This window comes from Mizuhopecten yessoensis, unplaced genomic scaffold (assembly GCF_002113885.1).
Source record: "Mizuhopecten yessoensis strain PY_sf001 unplaced genomic scaffold, ASM211388v2 scaffold7453, whole genome shotgun sequence".
Taxonomy (NCBI): Eukaryota; Metazoa; Mollusca; class Bivalvia; order Pectinida; family Pectinidae; genus Mizuhopecten; species Mizuhopecten yessoensis.
The window spans coordinates 209,640-225,210 of record NW_018407055.1 but is presented as its reverse complement, the minus strand read 5'-3'; the positions used below and the strand labels follow the sequence as shown (position 1 = coordinate 225,210).

At 34.0% G+C, this 15,571-nt stretch overlaps 2 protein-coding genes across 3 annotated transcripts in view; one reads left to right on the top strand and one right to left on the bottom strand.

Annotated features, from left to right (window-relative positions):
* LOC110453558 overlaps nt 1-2,162 on the top strand; it is a 32,036-nt gene extending 29,874 nt beyond the window's left edge. For both annotated transcript variants that reach the window (XM_021502535.1, XM_021502534.1), the window contains one exon: nt 1,829-2,162. In XM_021502535.1, coding sequence (XP_021358210.1) covers nt 1,829-2,137 — 309 coding nt within the window. In that variant the 3' untranslated portion in view covers nt 2,138-2,162. The remainder of the gene's footprint in view (nt 1-1,828) is intronic.
* Nucleotides 2,163-6,549: 4,387 nt separating this feature from the next.
* Nucleotides 6,550-11,775, bottom strand: LOC110453560. The gene is made up of 2 exons (XM_021502538.1): nt 9,790-11,775; nt 6,550-9,695 (listed from the first exon to the last, which is right to left on the bottom strand). Exons 1-2 carry the CDS (start codon nt 11,009-11,011, stop codon nt 9,670-9,672), a joined length of 1,248 nt encoding a protein of 415 aa, XP_021358213.1. The 5' UTR covers nt 11,012-11,775; the 3' UTR covers nt 6,550-9,669.
* Between the last annotated feature and the right edge of the window lie 3,796 nt (nt 11,776-15,571).

The following is a 15,571-nucleotide window of genomic DNA, read 5'->3' as shown; positions in this document are numbered from 1 at the left end:
TGTGTGCGTTACGTTCGTCATTCATTACAATTTTACTATATTTAAATCTCACTCAATAACGGCGTCATTTCTAGAAAATTGCGGGATTTTCATTATATTAAATAAAAAACAACGATTGGTCATTGTGTGCTATTAGACTAGAGGTGTTAAGATTATTAAAAAAAACTGTCATCAGAAGTAACAAGAGGAAGAATGGACCGGCATCGCTCTCCTAGTATTACATTATCACCTTTTAGTGGACTAAAATTATATGACTGTAAGTCATTCGAAAGAACATGTTAAAATATTTAAACATATTTTACCTCATGTGATTTTGAAAGTCTAACAATTTCATTAAGTTGAACAGACTTTAAAGCCCTTCATCTCAGCATGCACTTATTTAGTTATTTAGAATTGTTTTTTAACACATTTGACCAATATGACCTGGTATATTCGTGAAGGTCATTCATAACAGCAATCATCAAAGTTTCCTATCGGAGCATGTTACTGGAGGAATATCATCAGCCTGGGCGTTTTGGCTATTCATAAATAGTTTTTAAAATGTTTTAAACATATTTGACCCCTGTGACCATTATGATATGCCAATGCAATTCATTTGAACGAACTTGTAGCCCTTTATCCCAGCACATCACTGGCCAAATATAAACATCATGGGACTTTTTGTTATTCAGAAGTCATTAAAAGGTTTTGAACATTTCATTTGAGCAATCAACAGCCAAATATCAAAATGCTTGGCTTCTTTTGTTATTCAGAATAAGTTGATTAAAGGTATTAAACATATTTGACCTAAGTGACCTTTGACTATAAGTCAAGGTTATTCATTTTACCAAACTTTTTTTTTGCTAGCCTTTCATTCCAGCATGTTACCAGTCAATTATCATCATTCTGCGAATTATTGTTATTCAGAAGAACTTGATAAAATATGTGAAACAAAGTTAACCCCATGTGACCTTGCTTATAAGTCAAGGTCATTCATTTGAATAAACTTGGTAGCACTTTGTCCAAAAATGTTACTGGCCAAATATCATTAGCCTGTGCTTTTTTGTTATTTAGAAGATGTTGGTTGAGAGTTTTCACCATAATTGTCCGCTTCGACCTTGAATGTCACTCAATGTCATTAATTTGACAAACTTTTGACATTCATTCATTAGCCCATTGTCCAAGCTTGTTCCTGGGCAATAATCATTATTCTTGGCTTTTTCGTTGTTCAGAAGAAGTTATATAATGTTTGAACATAGTTGACCCCTGTGATCTTGAATATAATTCGAATATAAGTCAAGGTCATTCACTCGCACAAACTTGGAAGCCCTTCATCTAAGCATGCCACTGGCCAAATATCATTATCATTCTAGCTTATATTGTTATTCAGAAGAAGCTGTTAAAATGTTTTAAATACACTACACCCCTGTGACCTTAAATATAATTCAAGGTCATTCATTTGAACAAAGTTGTTAGCCCTTTATTGCAGCATATGCCTGGCCAAAACTCATTATCCTTGACCTTCTGGCTATTTAGACGAAGCTGTTAAAATGTTTTGAACATATTTGACCCCCGTGATCCTGATTATAAGCAAGGGTCATTAATTTGAACACATTTGGTAGCCCTTCAACCCAACATGGTTCTGATCAAATATTATCAGCCTACGCCTTTTGGTTCTTGAGAAGAAGTCTTTTTTTAAAAGTTGACGCAGAACAGACGGACGACGCACCACGGACTTAGCTTACTTGGTCATCCGGGCTTAAACGAATATTTATAATGAAAAATTTTTTTTGGAATGTTTACAGCGTTAGTCTTCAGTGAACTGTATTAAATGGTCTTTTTCTTCCAGAAAAAAATTGATATAATCAAAATGGACATAGAGTCGTCAGAGTGGTCAGCTATTCCTGATATGATATCGACCGGAGTCCTGAAGAAAGCAAGACAATTCAATGTTGAATTCCACAACAACCATAATCCACATGAGAGTTTCCGTTCAAAAATGTCAATTCTGCGTGGCATAAACGATCAGGGTTTAAAGCTGTTCTGGTCTCATCCTAATACATATAATGTCAAACAATTCGGCCCGACAGGAAGACAGGTTACTGCTTGTTATGAGAATTACTATCTAAATCCAAATCTCAAAAAAACAAATGCGTGAATGATAGTGCACTTTATAATAAACTGAAAGTTAATTTGTACAACGGTGTTATTAACCCTCACCTCACTTGTCAATGTGTATCACCTCATACGGCATCTAATCGATAGAAGCTATGTTTCTCGAACGTTTATCATTCTATTGGTGAATACTCTACGTCTCTGGTTGGTTAGTCCTAAACTCTGTCATGAGACACTCCATCTCTTTGATTGGTTAATCCTAAACTCTGTCATGAGACACTCCGTCTCTTTGATTGGTTAATCCTAAACTCTGTCATGAGACACTCCGTCTCTTTGATTGGTTAATCCTAAACTCTGTTACGAGACTCTTTCCGCCTCTTTTGTTAGTTAAATTCCTAACTATGGAACGATACATATTCTGTTTCTTTGGCTGGTTAATCCTAAACTCTGTCACGAGACACTTCGTCTCTTTGATTGGTTAATCCTAAACTCTGTCATGAGACACTCCGTCTCTTTGATTGGTTAATCCTAAACTCTGTCACGAGACACTCTCCGTCTCTTTTATTAGTTAAATTCCTACCAATGGAACGATACATATTCTGTTTCTTTGACTGGTGAATCCTAAACTCTGTCACGAGACACTTTCCGTCTCTTTGATTGGTTAATCCTAAACTCTGTCATGAGACACTCCGTCTCTTTGATTGGTTAATCCTAAACTCTGTCACGAGACACTTTCCGTCTCTTTTATTAGTTAAATTCCTAACTATGGAACGATACATATTCTGTTTCTTTGACTGGTTAATCCTAAACTCTGTCACGAGACACTTTCCGTCTCTTTTGTTAGTTAAATTCGTAACTATGGAACGATACATATTCTGTTTATTTGGCTGGTTAATCCTAAACTCTGTCATGAGACACTCCGTCTCTTTGGTGAGTTAAATCCTTATCTAAGTATTACCCCTGTAGGTGGGGGATCGGGAAAAGAATGCACCTGCTGTTTCCCACTGCATGTATTGTAGTAGGCGACTAATGCTAGAACCCCCTGCATAATTTGAGATTTGGTTTGGTGTCCTCTATTTGGGGACAGACACAAAAGCGACCAAAATACATCTGCTGCACCCATTGCATTAGTTGGGTTCTTTATCATTCTTTCTACTTCTTAATACTTTTTACTTCCTAGCGCCATGCTTGGCAACACCTGACTTTTGGCTTGAATGTTGAGTCAAAAATGTTGAGCGTTCGCCCAGGTGAGGAAGACAATGGGTTCTGTCCCCAGACCGGGACATACCAAAGTCCTTAAACATGATAGTGGTTATTCCGTGCTTAACGTTCAGCATTGAGGGGATTGACAACAACTGGTTCACCCGTTGTCAGTATAATGTGACCGGGGGAAATGCTGTGCTTGGTACCTTCGGCATGGCATTTCAGTAAGATAGTACTATAAAGTCGGTGATCCGCGCTATCACAAAGAGGCAAGCACACCAACATATCCTGTCTCCTGCATACATACACGCAAGCAAGCATACATCACACACATGAAGGCACGTCCTTAAATGACCTTAGCTGTTAATACGACGTTAAACAAAATTAAACTAACTATCTCGGTCTCTTTGATTGGTTAAATCATTAACTATGGAACGAGACATATTCTGTTTCTTTGGTTAAATTTTGAACTACGTAACGAGACAGACTCTTTGGTTTCTTGAATTCTAAACTCTGTAATGTGATATTTTCCGTATCTTTGACTTGTTAAATCCTAAATTACTATGCAATAAGACACTTTCCGTTTCTTTGGTTGGTTAAATTCTAAACTATGCTATGAAACGTTTTGGCGAATGGTGTCGTTATACATGATTCTCCACTAATACGATCACTGACATCATCCGATCCGTGATGTAGTTCCATAGTGAGTGTTTAGATTTTGCAAACTTTGTCCCACTGCAGATAAAATACTAAACAGTTCCACTGTAGCCTGTTCATGGTTTTTTCCCCTTAATTTGGTGTTTTGGATTTAACTATACTACAATATGGCCAGGGCACATCTGTTGAACTGGTAGCTCAGTCGGTTAGAGCAACGTTATACCAATTTGAGGTACAGGGTTCGAATGTTGGTCATTTAGAACAGTTTAGTTGATTATACTTTGCTCATTTCAACTTTTACAAAGTAGTTCCATTTTGTAGGGTTTACTTTTCAAAAAATGATTTGTTCCAGCTATAGTCATGTTAGAAAAAAAGTAAGTTTTCAATGCAGATACACAATTTTAGCAGTGGTACGGAGACCGGTAAGTCACTGCCAGTGTTGTCTTACAGTTTAAAGGAAGACATATTCACACAGGTTAGATTGTTTTGTTTGTATCATTTTAATGTTGTGTACCTCTTGCATTTATTCGATATTGTACAGATGTATGTAGTATTCAGTGAATGATTTTTTCTTCTTCATTCTTTTCAACTTCAAATTAGTCAATTCAAATATTGTTAATTATTTTGAGAAATGATTAAATTTGCATAATTTTTATGCGCATCTTGCCATTGTAGCCGACCTAATTAGGCATTTGGCTTTTACGACAAACCGTCATTTTTTCACTTATTTTATATGTATGCTACGTATTGATAACACCATTTATATTCATTACGTTTGCCTTTCGAGCTTTATATTGAAGAATTCAGTAATTGACATCACTTCTCACTGCAAAGCGTACTGGACCATAGATCTTTCTCTTTTTTTTTTCTAAACAAATATTTCATGATCATGTAAGTTATCGTTTACATAATTTAAGAATCGTGTTTCATTCGGAAGTTCTCCTATTATTGAATACTCATTTCCACAATTCATTTTTCCATTAAATGAAGTATTTCTAATCTTATGGAAAAAATCAATAGTACTATTTTGGATCGATCGCTAAGTGTACTAGTGTTTTGCTCAGTTAAGTTATTATTCAATATTCATTTTGCAATCAAGTTGTTGTTTAAATATAACCTATGTTGTTGTTGAATTTCTTTGATAATATCATTCATTTATGTTCATCATATATATATATATGTACTATATTTTGTGACTTTCAATTTGTAACAAGATTTCTCCTTTCGTTGGAATAAAAGCAACATCAAACAATTGGCTGTTTTACTGCTATATAAACAGTTCACCAAACATACAGCAACAGAAGTTTTTTTCTATTGGTCATAAAATCCAACAAACAACACAAAATATGTTATAATTTACACCTTTGTACTTTGTAGGACCTTTCCCCCTCCCATGTCATGTTCACCCTTCCCCGGTCCTACTCATTAAATGATGAAAACGGGTGTTTATATCTTCTGCATTTAAGTTAGCAATGACCAGTAATGAACATTAGACTGTTAGATTAAGTATTGTATCTCTGTGGATCTTCTTCGCAACTTGACAGTAGCACAAAGGGATGAACAAGGGGAAAGACACCAACAGTGGACCAGAACAACTGATGCGCACTGTAACTCAACTAGATCTTTCACACAAATTACATTCATATTAAGTAAATATATGAATAATAATAAAAAATAAGTAGAAACTTACAACACCCTGTAAGGGACTTTGATATGCTAAAACAAATTTTACCAAAGATTCGTTTCTCAGTATTTCGTCAATTTTTGTCATTTATCAGATAATTAAATTTATAGTGTCTGACGTAAGAAAGTACTGTTAAGATATATAATATCGCTCGTCTTGTTTCTCTTTATTGGTTAAGAGAACACATGGGTTTCAGGCTGGTACAGTGGTATTATTCTGTTCTCCAGCGAAACTCGACCTGTAAGTATGATTTTTTGCCTATTTACGCCTCTCTCTAACATAGTCTGAGCACTTTGGTGTTGGTTATTTTGCTGTAGGTCAATACACAGATGAACTAAATTCAAATTGTCTTCTCTATCCAAAACAAAGTATTTTAGATCTACCAATATACCGGTTTGTATCTGGAGCTTTGTCTCTGTAAAACATAAGTCTCGTTCGGCTTTATTTCCTGGATTTGATAGGTTATACAGTTTTGAAAATATTATTCCCGTTGAAGCAAATTGAGATACGAAACTGGACACGCCAAATTTCGATTAACTCTCGTCCTTCAATGATATTGTACATTATTTATAAAAAAAACCTATTGACACAGGTAGACAACCCTATACATTGTACCCTTTTATCTGATACTCCAAATACCTGGTATTATTTACCCAGGATAAGGATTGAGCGCAAACTTGATGCATCAATATTGTCAAAAATTGAATAAAAAAATCTCAAAAAAGAACAGTGTATCGGGAGACAATTTTGGGATGGTTTCTTGGTTTAAAAAATAATCAAAATAAGATGACTCGTACAGACTTTCAGCTTGACCACACACGAGTTTTACTGATAAATTTAGAATCGAAAAAATCGGGAAGTTTGGTTTGGTTTAGTACTGTTTAACAATGGTCATTTAAGGAGCCCCCCCCCCCCCCCCACACACACACACCCTGTGTGCAAGATGCATGCGTGTAGTGTATGCGTGTGTGTTTTGGGAGGCTACGATATGTTCGTGAGAATCGGGAGTACGAGGTATGAACACCACTATCATTGTTGAATTTAAGTACGCAAAGCGTGTAAATTGTTTTTTTTTTAATTTAATTTCAACAAATTTTATTGACAATATAAGCAATAGTCAATAACATCAGGCTTAGCCTATCTAAGTCCTCTCCTTAAAGTGACAACAGGTTGTAAGAAACACAGACATATATTTGTACATTGATATGATGTTTGGGATAAGGGGAAGTAACTCCTTGATGTAAACAGACTTGTTCAGTATTCTTGAGATATAGTAACCCTTTCACTAGGGATATTTAATTTGAGATATTTACTAGACTATTATCTTCAGTGAATAACATCAAGTATCTGACAATGAGTTACTGGTATTCATATAAGGTAAACTGTTGGGTATACATATTTGGTGATATTGGATTTATTCCCTCAACAGATACAGGCCATACAGTCCATATGTATAACACACTAGCCATCACACACTGTTAAGGATCAAAAGCCAATTTCGGCAAATAGATATATAATTTGTAGGTAGGGCTACACCAACTCCTGTAAGTAAAGTAGTAATTCTTTAATTAAATTGAAAGGAGTTACTCCATATCTTGATGTAAGCTTAAAAAAGAAGAAGAAAATAGAAAACATAAAAAACACACAAAAAAAAACACACAAAAAAACACAAAAATACCCACACAAAAAAAAGAAAGAAAAAACCCATCTAAGCTGCCCAGAGTCAATTTCATTCAATAGGTGTACATACCAGCTAAATTAGTAATTATCAAAGGTAGAATAAAGCATCTAATTAATTCCATATTATATTACATTAGATATATCTTGTACTACTATATCATTGTAGTTCACTGTGGGAGGTATAAAGCTTTTATACATATAACTTGAAAGAAAATAAAAAGAATAAAAGATTTTTTATTTTTTATTTTTTTTTAATATATTAGAATGTAAGAATGTATAATTATGTTCCAAAAAATAGTAAGGGTAAGTCAAATACTATATTAATGAAAATCTTTTTGATTGCGATATAAAGTTTGATACATGAGATAAGATATCTCTATTTTGTAAATCATTACAACTATTACAACCATGTATTAGGACATTTGTACACGGATGATTGTGAGTGTGATGATTCAAACTCCGTTGGAGAGTCTGGCGAATATTATTATATTGATTACATTCAGAAAAATAATGTGCAGCAGTTTCGAAAGATCCGTTACACTCACACATTGGAGATTCAATTAAGTGATCTTTATAACGATCATAATTTAGATTACTAGCATTATTTCTTAATTGGCAAAGTATAATGTTTACATCACGATTGCCAAAGTATTTAAAAACATCATTTGTTTCAGATTTCATATATTGCTTTGTAGTTAGTAACCTTTTTAACTGTGTGGTAGATTGGATGCTAGTAATATCTGGGGCAAGTCTATTCATTTCATTTAGCATGGACGGAAAAAAACTTTCAAAATATTTTACAGTACGACATAAAGGGGGATCAAATAATCTGTTTGTTCGGAGGGGATATCTGTCAAGGGTTTCATCATGAATATATGGTTGAATAATTTCTCTTAGGTAATCTGGGGTTTCATTATTCATTATTCTATACATTAAAATTAGTTTATGTTTATTTCTTCTGCAGCTCAAAGTTTCCCATCCTAATTCCTTGTATAATTTATCATGTGATGTCCCTCTACGTAAACCTGTAATTAATCTTGCAGCCTCTAATTGTATTGATTCTAATAGTTTTTTTTGAGCTAGTGTGCAATTGTCCCACACAACATCTGCATATTCAATAACTGGTCTTATGTAGGATATATATAAGGTTGTCAAGGATTTTCTATCAATTTTATTTTTTAGTAACCTTAAGATATTTATTCTTTTAAATGCTTTTTCATATATATTAGATATGTGTTGGTTCCATTTGGCATCATCACTAAGTGTAAGGCCCAGATGTGTATGTGTTTTGCTTTCAACAATTGGTGCGTCATAAAAATTAACAATAGGATGATTCTTATTAGTTTTCCTTGAGAAAATTACAGATTCAGTTTTAGAAGGATTAAATTTAATGTCCCATTTAGTGGCCCACAGCTTAATATTACTCAAGTCATTGGAAAGATTTTGTGCCAATTCAATGGGATTATTATCACATATACCATAGAGAGAGGTGTCATCTGCAAATAATTTAATTTTACTGGAAACACAATCAACAATATCATTTATATATATTAAAAACAATAACGGACCGAGGACTGAGCCTTGTGGAACCCCTGCTTGAACAGGGTCAAAGGTTGATGTATAACCTTCAGTTAGTACTCTCTGCTTTCTGTCTGATAAAAAGTTACGAAACCAATTTAAAAGATTACCTTTAACACCATATGATTCCAACTTGTAAAGCAGACCATTGTGCCAAACTCTATCAAAAGCCTTGCTTATGTCACAGAATATAATTCTGATTTCTTTATTTTGATCTAGGCAATTAACAATGGTATGGTAAATAGACAATAATTGATTTACAGTTGAATCTTTAGGTGTAAAGCCAGACTGGTGTTTTGTAATGATTTTATATGTACTGAGGTAATTATATAGATATTTGAAAACGATTTTTTCTAACATTTTACTAAAACATGAAGTAACAGAGATTGGTCTGTAATTAGACACCTCATTAACTAATCCTTTACCTTTATAAATAGCGTTAATATTAGCCATCTTCCAGCTGAGGGGGATAATACCAGTTTCAAGTGTTTTGTTAAATAGAAGAGTTAGAGGAAAGAGAATAGATGGATGTAATTGTTTGATTATTCTGGGAATCATATCATCTGGTCCAGCAGGTTTATTAACATTCAAAAGAAATAGCTGATCTTTAACATCCTGTTGGGTTATAACAATATCATTTATGGAATTAGGAAAATCATTAGTAGTTTCAGGTATAGGTTCAGTATTTTCAGAAGTGGTAGATATTGATGCAAAGTATTTATTTAAGCATTCAGCTTTGTCAAATGGATGTTGAATAAATGAATTATTGTGTGTTAGTGGGGGAATAGAAGTAGATTTGTTGTTTATATTAAGGACATTTCGTGCAATTTTCCACCACTTGTTAGGGGGAATAGTTTTGTCGGTTAATGATTTTTGTAAATTTTCAACATACTTTTTCTTGGCATCACGTATTCTACTAATGGTTTCATTTCTTTTTTTTCTATAATTTTCCCAGTGAAAAGCCGAATTACTAGATTTTGCTTTCCTATGAGCCCTATTTCGTTGTCTTATATGTAGTCTAATATCATTAGTCATCCATTTTTTATCATTTGGTCTAATTGTTACATATTTAGTGGGTATAGATTCATTAATTAAGTGCTTTATTGTATCACATAAAATATTGTTAAATTCATTTGTATCATGTATATTGATAAGGTTTTCCCAATCTTTTTCTAAAATACATCTATTCATCTGATCATAATCTGCATCTTGATAAATAAGAATTTTCTTTCGATAGGTTTGTTTTTTAAAAACTGCATAGGAAATGTTAAATTGTATCAGAGAATGGTCACTACATATAGGAGGAAGCACAGATGCATTTTTAACTATATTTCTGTTGTTGGAAAAGACAATATCAATTGAAGTTGATGAAGTTGGAGTGATACGAGTGGGGTCTGTGATAAAATTAGAAAGATTAAATTTTGTTATTAGTCTACCAAGGTGCGAGTGGGGTTGAAGATTTAACATATTGATATTAATATCACCAGTGATCACTATATCTAAGTTAGTGTTCACAGCTTTTTCAATGACTGAATCTAAGATTTCCCAATATCTAACTGGTGATTCTGGTCTATATAGACAAGCCAGAAGAAACTTGTGCGACTCAATGTGAATTTCCACCCATATCATTTCAACTTCATCATGTTCAAGATCATGTCGTCTTTTGGTGAAAATGTTATTTTTGTGATAGATTAAGACCCCACCACCAGGACCAGTTTTTCTATCCAGCCTATAAAGATTTTCAGAGTAACATGGAATTATTAGTTCAGTATTAGGTATTTCAGGGGTGAGGTGTGTTTCGGTTAGGCAGATAATATCACTTTTATTTAATTCAGTTTCAACAATATCTGTCTTGTTTCTTAAGGATCTTATATTGAGATGAGAAATTTCTAGGTTACGCAGAGGACCTGGGTTTAACTCAATATCATTACAGCTGATTAATAAAATACTAGTCACATAGAGAAAAAAAAGTAAGTTTTTCAGATTGTGTGTATTCAGGGAACATTTATACACGATATGTACATAATAGTACACGGTTGAATTAGTCATACACCCCCTAGTGTTCCTACATGTCCCATCACGTGATATGCCTATTACTGTTTTAACCATTGTCATATATCGTTATAAAATACACTGTGACGTGAACGTGAAAAGGACACATGATATAGCGAGTACATAACGTTACATACAATAATTTGGAGGCTGGGCAAGCATAGATGTACAGTAACAGCACACGAAAAGACATTCGATTCGTAAACAAAACAATAGATAGAAACACATATATACATACAATATACAATGACATAATTACGTATAGACGACTCAGCCATTCAACATGGATATGGACCACGATGTCGTACACGGTACGTGTGTATTGTTATCTTAGAAGGTAATGTAAATTGTTATCATACAGTGGGTGACCTATTCAGTTATAGGCTTCTAACTTTCTTATCTATTTTCGATAACGAAAACCGTCGTCTTCTGAAGTCCACTGTTGTCTGGGTTTAAAAGCTCTAAACAGACGATTAATCAAACTATTTGATCCTAGGAACCTTACGGTCTTAACAAACCTGTATTACTAAATATATAAATAGCAGGCTCAACTTATGTAAGGCCTGGTCATCTTAACGAGTTGTTAACGCAAGTTTTCAAATTATACTTTTTGAAAATAACATCTGAAAATTACAATATTTAAGGTTTCTTTTCATCAATTGATCATTATGAATGAAGTTCTTATTTTAGTTTGGAAGTTAAATAAGTTTAAACATATAATGATTAAAAAGTTTGCATTTAAGTGCGATGAAGCTAACCAGATATTTATCAATGTGCTGTCTTATACCTTTCATTTTAAGTATGTTGATTGGAAATGTATGTCCTTCGCTGTTATCAGTTATAACATAATGGTTTTGTCAACTTGACTATCACAATCATAATCGAAAGCAAACGGTTGAAGTGTCTTTTATCATAAGCATATTAACACCATTTTTTAAAGAGAAATATGTCGAATAATTAACGGAAAAATTAGTTTATGAAGACCGGTTTACGGTTAAAAGTGGCGGGACTTCCAATTCTTATTTCCAGCAGCATTTCATACACCGATATCATAGTTTTTGCTTAAGGACTGCAAACATGGCCGGTGCTATTGCCAAAAAAAATAAAAAATCATTCTCTAATATTTACAAATGCGATTAGGATCTACCACTCTTAAATCTTCTCTGCAAAGTACATACTTAGCATTAGGATAGGGAATTAAAAAAAATCGATATCCCTTGACATTTATGCAATCGTTCAAAATATTGTGTTTAAAGTTATATTTTACCTATTATCCCTATATTTTATCATTTTATCATTCAGCACCCAATGAAACAAAAAGCGTTCATTTATTTATGATAATATTGGTTGCATGATCCCAAAAGATGCTTAACTGTTCTGGATTAGATTTCCCCCATAATCCCAAACGCCTAGACCCCTCCCCTCGGCAAAGCAATTGCTTTTTAGTTTCCAAGTACTGAGAGTGTATGACGGGAAGTTAAAGTGACATCGCTATCATCATTTGTACACATAGTAATTAGGTTTTGTTTGCCCGTTAACTCGTAGTTTAACCCTCTCGTATTAGCTAATGTCATGAATCCCCAGGGCTAGATTTGGTTTTATATTTGTTAAAGTCCTATTCAACAGCTGAGGTCATTTAAGGACGTGCCTCCATGTTTGTGTGTACGCGTGCATGTGTGTATTTGTGTCGGAGACAGGGTATGTCAGTATACTTGCCTTCTTGAGATACTGCTATCTCACCGACGGCACCCAGCACAGCATTACAACATCGGTTGAACCAGTTGTTGTCATTACCTATAATGCTGAACGTTAACAACTATCATTTTAAGGACTTTTGTATGCCCCGGCCTAGGGACAGAACTCATTGTCTTCCTCACCTTGGCGAACGCTCAACATTCAGTACACTCAGTATTGCCAAGTAGGGCGTTAGGAAATGAGAGAATGTAGAAGCAAAAATTAAGATCCTAAATATTGCAAAAGGGGCAGCAGATTTAATTTGGTCGCTTTGGAGTCCCCTAGTAGAGGGTACAAAAGTAAATCGAGAATTCTGCAGGGGTTTCTCAATTTAGTCGCCTCTTACTATACATACAGATGGATTCTTTACCCGATCCCCGATCTGCAGGGGTGCCTAGGGTTAATGTTGCAAATCAATTCATGTGCTCCTTTTATCATTTCCAACAAGTATCTCAACCGTTTCTATGTTATGACAAATAAACCTAACGTACATGGGGTACAAGCTCCTGACTTCAAATAAAAAAAACTTATACAAAATATAATATCTAATACCAAAATGACACATGCAAGCGTTTAATGGAATTAACTTTCAAAGAAATAAATCCTAACATTCCCATTTAAATTCCCGCCTCTATGGACCATTAAGCCGTTCACTCGCCTTTTTTACAGCATTGAGTCCATTTGTCCGAATAATGCACTACGCAAAGGTGATTTTTGACTTCTTGCAGATTTTAGCCCACAGAGAAAGATTATTTTTCCTCAAAAACGAGTATTTTGTCATATTTTAAGACTTTGGAAATGGTTTTCTCATTTAAGCAGCATGTGGAGCTCAAGTATATCACTTTGCCAAAATTTCCTGTGTTTTTGTGATAATTAAGCATGAATGTCGACGGTTACATTACACTTTAAAAGCATGATTTTGTGCAATTAAGAAAGGAGAGTAATATTTTATATGATAATAATTCCAAATTAAACGTTTGCTTCTTCAACGAAATTTGACCCACGACAAAACTATGTTATTGCTGTTATAATAATATTATAGAAATTACTGCTTAATGCATTGCCGTATTAATGTCTGACAAAATAACAAAATATTGGTATATAAAGAACATTTTGAGCAAACGCTTAGCTGTACAAATATTCATAGCAAAATTATGCACACATTCTTTCTCCGACCTCTTGATATAAGCGACATGATATCAGTACAAGAGGTGGGCTTATATTTTTGTTATTACGTTTACACGGTTTAAGCTATTGACATTCACGTCATAAAGAAGTGAACAAGGAAGTTTTGTTCACGATGTAAATTATACTAACGTGGCACGTCATTGGTTGATTGCTATCTATCTAAACGTTGTATAAGAAATGTGTTGCGCTGTATTAGACAATACAACATGAAGTCTATATGCCGGCCTCGCAGGAAAATAGTGTGTCATTGGTCCGTTTCACCATCCGTGTCTAGCGTCGGGCTCATTTTGGTATTACCATTTTTATTTTGTAACATTTAAGTTGCTTTCAATGTGTATAACGTATTTAGGGTTTCTTTTTGATGCTTCAGACCGGAAATGAGCATCTTGTGTCGCGGGGACCTAACGTCTCAACAAACAAACCTGATACATTTCAAAAATCCAATATGGCCAACATACCGTCATATGTCAAAATCTTAAAAGGGCCATAGCTCAAAAACCGTTCGGGACTAGATTTTTTCATCACATTGTATTAAAAAGGCGTCAAATTAAAGTCTTCCCTTTTAGGTCGAAGGTCACCAATTTTTCAACATTTCCATTTGTCAGTTTTTTTGGAACTTCTTTTTGTATTTGACGGATAATTTCATCAAAATGAATTTGATGTCTTCAGATTGTCTGCAATGTTTGAAATATTTACAATCCTAGGCAATTTTGAATATTTCCTTTGATCTTTTGAAAATGCCGACAATATGTTAAATCTATAACAATAATAATAATAAAATCTTTTATTTAGAAACGGTTACATATTTAGATCTACATCTAATTTACAATAGGGCCCTGTAATACACAATTAACAATGTGCAGATCCTGACAAGTTAAAGTATTAAAACTATTTGTCACATCTAAAACATTTTCTGCAGGTATTCCTTCTTAGAAGACACAAACTAGATACACTATATACACTATGGAGTGAGCTTTCTAAACGGTTCCATAAAATACATAGAAACTTACACATGATTTATAATTAGCCGTTCTTCATTTTTTTCACATTTGTTTTTGCTGTTAAAAGAACGTGTAGTTCTGGTAGAAACCTGGTTAACATAACTAAAATAGTGATTGATACAGCTACAATCTACTCACCGAGAAACATTCAAACACTCTTCTCTGTAACTGGAGCAAATCTTAAAACCTTTTGGTAATACTTCGTAAGTTATTACGCACTCATAAAGGTCTGAATGGTTTACTTTTCAACTGCGGTGGGAATCATCAGCAATTTTTCAACTGTGCAAACCGAATCGATAAAGACAAAATGCCAGTTTAAATTCAGCTTCTTCATATAAATACAGTCATATTTGAAGGACTATTTAATGTCTGCTCAGTATGGACTACCTACATATACAACATAACTCGTTGACTGACTATATTAATCCGATGTGTCTCTAACCTTATTTAGCACTCTGGGAATCCCTTACTACTTTTTTTCAGACACTGTAGACTTTCTCAAGCTCATTGGTATTTTGCTTAGTTTAATTTAATTTTCATTAATTATTAATTTTTCGATATTCCCGCAATGGTGCCAGTACTTCCGTGTCCACAACGTGACATATTAGTTGTGCCGAAATCCATATCACCCTTAAACTACCAACGGGTTGGAAGTATAATCCGTTGTCTTCTGAAGTCCACTGTTGTCTGAACTTAATAT

Coding starts and splice junctions, on each gene's coding strand:
- LOC110453560 (XM_021502538.1), bottom strand. CDS start 11,011: ATGACAATGGTTAAAACAGTAATAGGCATATCACGTGATGGGACATGT. Junction 9,696..9,789: donor AATACGTGATGCCAAGAAAA/AGTATGTTGAAA, acceptor TAATATAAACAA/CAAATCTACTTCTATTCCCC.